The sequence below is a fragment of the Aphanomyces astaci genome (assembly GCF_000520075.1).
Source record: "Aphanomyces astaci strain APO3 unplaced genomic scaffold supercont1.323, whole genome shotgun sequence".
Lineage (NCBI taxonomy): Eukaryota > Oomycota > Saprolegniomycetes > Saprolegniales > Verrucalvaceae > Aphanomyces > Aphanomyces astaci.
The window spans coordinates 1-5,775 of record NW_009798586.1 but is presented as its reverse complement, the minus strand read 5'-3'; the positions used below and the strand labels follow the sequence as shown (position 1 = coordinate 5,775).

The following is a 5,775-nucleotide window of genomic DNA, read 5'->3' as shown; positions in this document are numbered from 1 at the left end:
ACGTCGTGCGGTCCCAGGAGGCGTGGTTTGTGTACGCGTTCACGCACACGTCGGCCGTGCTCGAGACTTTCTGGTGGAAGATCACGGGCAAGGAGGCCGCGTGGTTTGTCACAGGCAGTTCGTCCCGCGGGTCGGTCACGGAACTCCCGAACGTCCTCGTGTACTTTGGGCACGTGTTTGGGCTAGTTTGGGCGTTGATCCGGTTCTTTGCCACGTACAACTCACAGCAGACGTCGCACGGCGCGTCGCTGCTGGTCGCGAGTCTCATGATGGGGCTGTTCATTGCCACCAAGCTCGGACCGAGTGTCCGCATGAGCATCCAAGAGTACTTTGGGTGGAGCTACCAGAGCTTAATGGACCAAGGCAACTTTTTCGGCCAGTCCTTGATTGCGTTTGGCCTTGTGTTCATCTCGTTGTGGGTGTACATTGAAAAGCCGAGTTCGAACCCGTTTTAATTCCTTGATTATATACTTTTACATACAGCACACATCTAAGCAAGCTGCCATGGAATCTTGTTTTACAGTTAGCCCTAAGTACCCTTTGTGTTACAGTGATGGTGTCGTCTTGGCACGACGAGGCAACGTTCGCAGTTTATGGGGCTTGAGTTTCAACTTGCGCGTGCCTCGAGCCCCCCGCGACGGCTCGTCACGTTTTGCCGCCGAGTCCACCGCTGCATGAGCTCCATGTTTGTACTTGGCCAAGTTGACTTGGGTCGTGACTTCCATGATGGGCTGCAGTTTGCCCTTTGCGATCGTCATGTCCCTCGCCGTCGCCGCGTCGTGTTTTGTGATCAAGTTGGTGACAATACCTCGCTTTCCCGCCCGTCCAGTGCGCCTACGCGATATGTTTGATACAAACGTGAAGGTTCTTAGCCTTGGTATTTAGTAGAAGCATGAACATTGCGATATCAACATCCAAGAGACGTTTCAACAAGTGTAGTGCTGGCCATGAGACATAGAGCGATTTTACAAATCAAATGGGTTGACCAAAGCATCAACGTTACCCGGCTCGGTGCAAGTAATCGACCGACGATTTGGGAAAGTCAAAGTTGATGACATGATCGACATGTACGAGGTCCAGGCCTCGCGCCGCCAGGTCGGTGCATACCAACACGGTGGCGTCGCCAGCCACGAACGCGTCAAAGTTCTTCTTGCGGACCACGGGGGGGATGTCTCCGTGTAGGGTCGTCGACGGGTACCCGTGCTCTTGCAGCATGTGGTCTGTGGACCTGCAGCTGGCCGTCGAGTTGCAAAACACGAGCGTCTTGCCTTTACTCCATTGCGACAAGGACGCCCGCAGCGCGCCGTGCTTGTCGGCCGAGCCCTAGTTGTATCCAAACTCAACGCCCATTCAGAGCCAACCAATCAATGACGTACCGGCACTCGAATGTATTCTTCCGTGAGACTCGGCGGGGTTTGGTGCACGCCTTTGCCGGACACGAGCTTGAGGTCGGGAAACGTCGACGCAAACACTTGGTCCATGGGGGGCTTGACCGTCGCGGCGGCCAAGAGGTACTGCACGTGGCGACTCGACGCCAAGCCACTCGCGCGAATGGGTCCCAGGATCTCGTCCATGATGGGGCGGAACCCCATCTTCCGATCCAGCAGCGTGTCGGCTTCGTCGATGACTACAAACTCGACGCGCGACAGAAACACGTGGCCGCTCTTGATGTACTTGGCCAAGCGCCCTGGGGTCGCCACCAACACGTCGATGGGCCGGCCCAACGCGGCCTTTTGCGGCTTCTGTTCGCTGCCACCCGTGATGATGCAGGACGAGAACTTGGCCAAGTGCGACAACTCCCGCGCCACGGCGCCGACTTGAATGCCGAGCTCGCGACTGGGAACGAGCACAATGGCCTTGGGCCGGCTCACTTCGCGCCGCACAGTGTCCACTGGGCTTGGGCTGATGGTTGCGGTGGCATCAGTGGGCATGTCGTCGGGGGTGGATGCAGAGTGTGCGGCCTCCAGCTGCGCGCGGTTCCGTTGAGCTAGGACGAGCTGCCGCTTCTCGGACCGACGAATCTTCTCTACAACAGGAAGGAGATACGCCAGTGTCTTGCCGCTACCGGTGGCATCCGTGCAAATCACGTCGGCTCCATTGAGCGCCGCCGAAATGGTTCGTTCTTGGATGTTCGTAGGCGATTCCAACCCCTTGTTATGCAACGCTTCGCAGAGTTCTCGACTCAGACCCAGCGACTCGAATGTCGAGCCATGGCGAGTCCACGCGTTCGCAATGGAGTGGACAGCCGATGGACGTGACCGTAACAACCGAGTAAGCATGCTTCAAGTTGAAAGTCAAATCCAACGCAAGCGATTGGTGCCGATACCCTTCAATAAAGTACAAATATTATATTATGCTTCAAATATTATGCTTCAAATATTAATACTATTAATAGTACTCCGTGGCACTTCAAATTATCAATACTCAAAATATATTGTACTTATTCTTAGTACAGACTGTAGTACGATATATAAAGCCAAGCCATTATGCCCGAGTGGTCTAAGGGGGTGGACTTAAGATCCACTAGACTTTCGTCTGCGTGGGTTCAAACCCCACTGATGGCAATCTTTTTTCTTTCCAAGCCATTCTAGTATATAGTAGTAGGTATCTACTATTAATATTATTGAAATTATTAATAGCAGTAAAAGTACTTCATGTAGTTTGAATAGTAGTAGTGCTACGCAGTATTCACCAATGTGCTGTACATACCACATACGTTTGTAAGATTATTCTTACACTAAATTTAGATATCAAGCCATTATGCCCGAGTGGTCTAAGGGGGTGGACTTAAGATCCACTAGACTTTCGTCTGCGTGGGTTCAAACCCCACTGATGGCATTCTTTTTTCTTTATCCAAGTGAGTGATTTTGCTTGCTCTATGCCATGATGTATAATTATTGATGGCAAGTTAAAGTTACGGCGCCAGATATGCGTGCGTGCAGTGAGAGATTTCTTGTCGAGTAATGCAACTTACTGTTAAGGCGTTTCTCGTGTTACTGGCAGTTGACGTAGCACTGGCAGCCCAGATCGATGTGGCTGCTCCCAACTCATCGGCAACGTTGCTCTCTGCTGACGCCACCCCAACAGTGACTTCTCTCGACGGTAACAACAACCCAGTCCTGGTGCTCCCCCAAAGCGTAGTCAATGTCACTGCCAAGTTCAAAAATCAAGCGGTGAATTCTTCCAACACCTTGCCAACGCCGAGCCCCCGCGCCAACGATTTCAGCTTGCTCAGTTCATCGGGTGTCGGCCCCGTGGCAGTATGGCCAGCCCTCATCGCTGGGGCGTGCATTGGGCTGGGGCTCGCGATCCTTTTCTACGGATACAAACTGTTTCGACCGACGGTGTTTGTGTCGTCGTTTGCTTTTGGAGCGATTGTGGGGTACATGACAGCCGAGCGCGTGTGTGCGCAAACCTCGGGGAGCTTTTACATCGTGTGCTGGGCCGTGTTCTCCGTGTGTGGGCTGGTCTGCGGCTTAGTAGGGCTATACGTACTCAGCGTGGGTGTGATGCTCGTGGGCGGCACGGGCGGCCTCGTGCTGGCATTCCTGCTCACGACTTCGTTTGGACACAAGTGGTGGCCAAGTTACACCGACGGCATCTTGTTTATCTTCATGGGCGTCCTGAGTCTCGCCTTTGCGATCGCGTGTTACACTGTTGAGAAGCCCATGCTGGTGCCAATGATGGCGTGGACAGGCGCGGGCGCGGCCATGTGGGGCGTAGGGTACTTTGCTGGGGGGTATGCGTGTGCGGACGACTTGTCCGTGTACCGAGTGTCGAACGCGCTTGGCGAAGTGAGCTACACCATCCCCAACTCGTTTTGGATATACCTATGCGCCACGATACTCCTGACACTGGTCGGTACGTTTGTGCAGTTTCTCAGCACCGCGTGCTGCGAAAACAACACCCTGTACACGTGGGAAACCCACGGAGACATTGAAATGGACGTGCGTCGAACAGCATACAACCAACAACCGAGGCCGTACGACGGCTACGGCTTCGGTCGCGGAGTGCGCACCGAAGTCAACTACTACCATCGCCACGACGACCATACTAATTAATATACATGCGTACTCATTTCTACGCTAAGCACTCAGCGTCCTCATTCTGGTACACGTGATCTAACCAACAACACCTGATTGTTAGTATATCAAGGAATCCTTGGCTCCAAGACCGAGATTTACTGTGCCTGTTCTCCACGGCTTGCCCTGAAAGACCAAGCATTCCAGGAAAATTGCACAAGTTTCAAATGCCGGCGGATGGTCGGTGATATCCGGTCAATATCCGGATACACTTTTGGTTTTGGCAAATCGTTTTGAATCTGGGTTTGGCGCAAAAACCCCGTGGGACTGCGTGCATGGAGGACGACGAGTGGGACGATGCAGCATGGGAGGCCGTCGCCATGGAAGCGGACATCGTCGAGAGCACAGTTGTCGCCGAACGCCATGGAGTCTACGCTGCCCCAGCGACAAATGATCGTTGGACGTGCCCGCGATGTACGTTGCACAACCCTGGGACTCAATCGACATGTTCAGCGTGCGAGTTTGCAAGGATTCAACGCACACCACCACCGGCTTCAAACGCACCTCTATTGCCATTAGCTTCGCGCAGTGGAGGATCGATGTCGTCTTGGCTCGTTCCATCAAAGCAAGCAACGCCAGCTCCAACCCGTTGTAGCAACTCGTCATTTCCGCCAGCACAAGCACACGTACTACCGTTCGCTCCATCGGCTTCAGTATCCACGCGCGCGCCTGTGTCCTACACCACTTCAGGTCCTTCCTCGACATCGTCATCATCAGCAGCAGCTGCAGTAGTACCCCCACCACCGCCACGTCCGCGGTCATCGCTGGCGCTGCTCCCAAGCACGTTGTCGTTTCTGCCCAATCCCATGGAAATCCCCGAAGACTCTGTCGTGATGGGCGCCGACATCGACCGGGACTTGGCGACCCAGTGGATCTACCCAAGCAACTACCCCGTCCGCGCGTATCAGCAGTCGATTTCCCGCGCGGCGTTGCTGCAGAACACGCTCGTGTGTCTGCCCACGGGCCTCGGCAAGACGCTGATCGCGGCGGTAGTCATGTTCAACTTCTACCGATGGTTTCCGCGCGGGAAGATCGTGTTCATGGCGCCGACCAAGCCGCTCGTGAGCCAGCAGATCCAAGCGTGTCACGACGTCATGCCCATCCCGCAGTCCGACATGGCTGAGCTCCAGGGCAACGTCGCGCCCGCCAAGCGCAAACAGCTGTGGGCCACCAAACGCGTGTTCTTCTGCACCCCCCAGAGCCTCCAGAACGACATCGAGCGCGGCAACTGCGACGTCCGGTCGTTCGTGTGCGTCGTCGTGGACGAAGCGCACCGCGCGACCGGCAACTACGCGTACGTGGTTGTAATCAAGGCCATCGCGGCCAAAGTGTCGGGGTTCCGCGTCCTCGCGCTGTCGGCGACGCCCGGCGCCAAGTTTGACGTGATCCAGGATGTGATCACGAACCTGCGCATCTCGCACATCGAATGCAAAAATGGCGACGACCCTGATGTCAGGTATATGTATATATATATAATATATATATGGATGGGTGGGTGGTCCATCCCCGATACATAAAACTCTTGTGTGAGTGTCGCGAATCTTGTGTATATGTGTGACACTGTTGATTGCGAAGGTCACAGCAGTGAGGGTAGCTAGAACATAAAGGGGGTTGTGTTATGTCCAATGGCCAAGAAGAGTGTTGGTTTGGTCAAGAAGAGTGTTGGTTTGTGAGGGGGTATTGCTCATCACAC

At 54.4% G+C, this 5,775-nt stretch overlaps 4 protein-coding genes and 2 non-coding genes across 6 annotated transcripts; 5 read left to right on the top strand and 1 right to left on the bottom strand.

Annotated features, from left to right (window-relative positions):
• Positions 1–17: 17 nt before the first annotated feature.
• H257_19051 (hypothetical protein) lies at positions 18–455 on the top strand (the record flags this gene model as incomplete). Its single annotated transcript, XM_009848201.1, has 1 exon — positions 18–455. A coding segment is annotated over one exon (438 nt), but the record flags the coding sequence as incomplete, so codon positions are not given.
• A 90-nt stretch (positions 456–545) lies between these two features.
• Positions 546–2,279, bottom strand: H257_19050 (hypothetical protein; the record flags this gene model as incomplete). Its single annotated transcript, XM_009848200.1, has 3 exons — positions 546–834; positions 1,004–1,323; positions 1,377–2,279. The coding sequence occupies 3 exons, from the start codon at positions 2,277–2,279 to the stop codon at positions 546–548; spliced, it is 1,512 nt and encodes a 503-aa protein (XP_009846502.1).
• Positions 2,280–2,480: 201 nt separating this feature from the next.
• Positions 2,481–2,564, top strand: H257_19049. Its single transcript has one exon. It is a non-coding gene; the product is annotated as a tRNA-Leu (tRNA).
• A 190-nt stretch (positions 2,565–2,754) lies between these two features.
• Positions 2,755–2,838, top strand: H257_19048. The gene has a single exon. It is a non-coding gene; the product is annotated as a tRNA-Leu (tRNA).
• Positions 2,839–2,963: 125 nt separating this feature from the next.
• Positions 2,964–4,061, top strand: H257_19047 (hypothetical protein; the record flags this gene model as incomplete). Its single annotated transcript, XM_009848199.1, has 1 exon — positions 2,964–4,061. One exon carries the CDS (start codon positions 2,964–2,966, stop codon positions 4,059–4,061), a length of 1,098 nt encoding a protein of 365 aa, XP_009846501.1.
• Positions 4,062–4,888: 827 nt separating this feature from the next.
• Positions 4,889–5,538, top strand: H257_19046 (hypothetical protein; the record flags this gene model as incomplete). The annotated part of the gene is made up of 1 exon (XM_009848198.1): positions 4,889–5,538. A coding segment is annotated over one exon (648 nt), but the record flags the coding sequence as incomplete, so codon positions are not given.
• Positions 5,539–5,775: the final 237 nt, after the last annotated feature.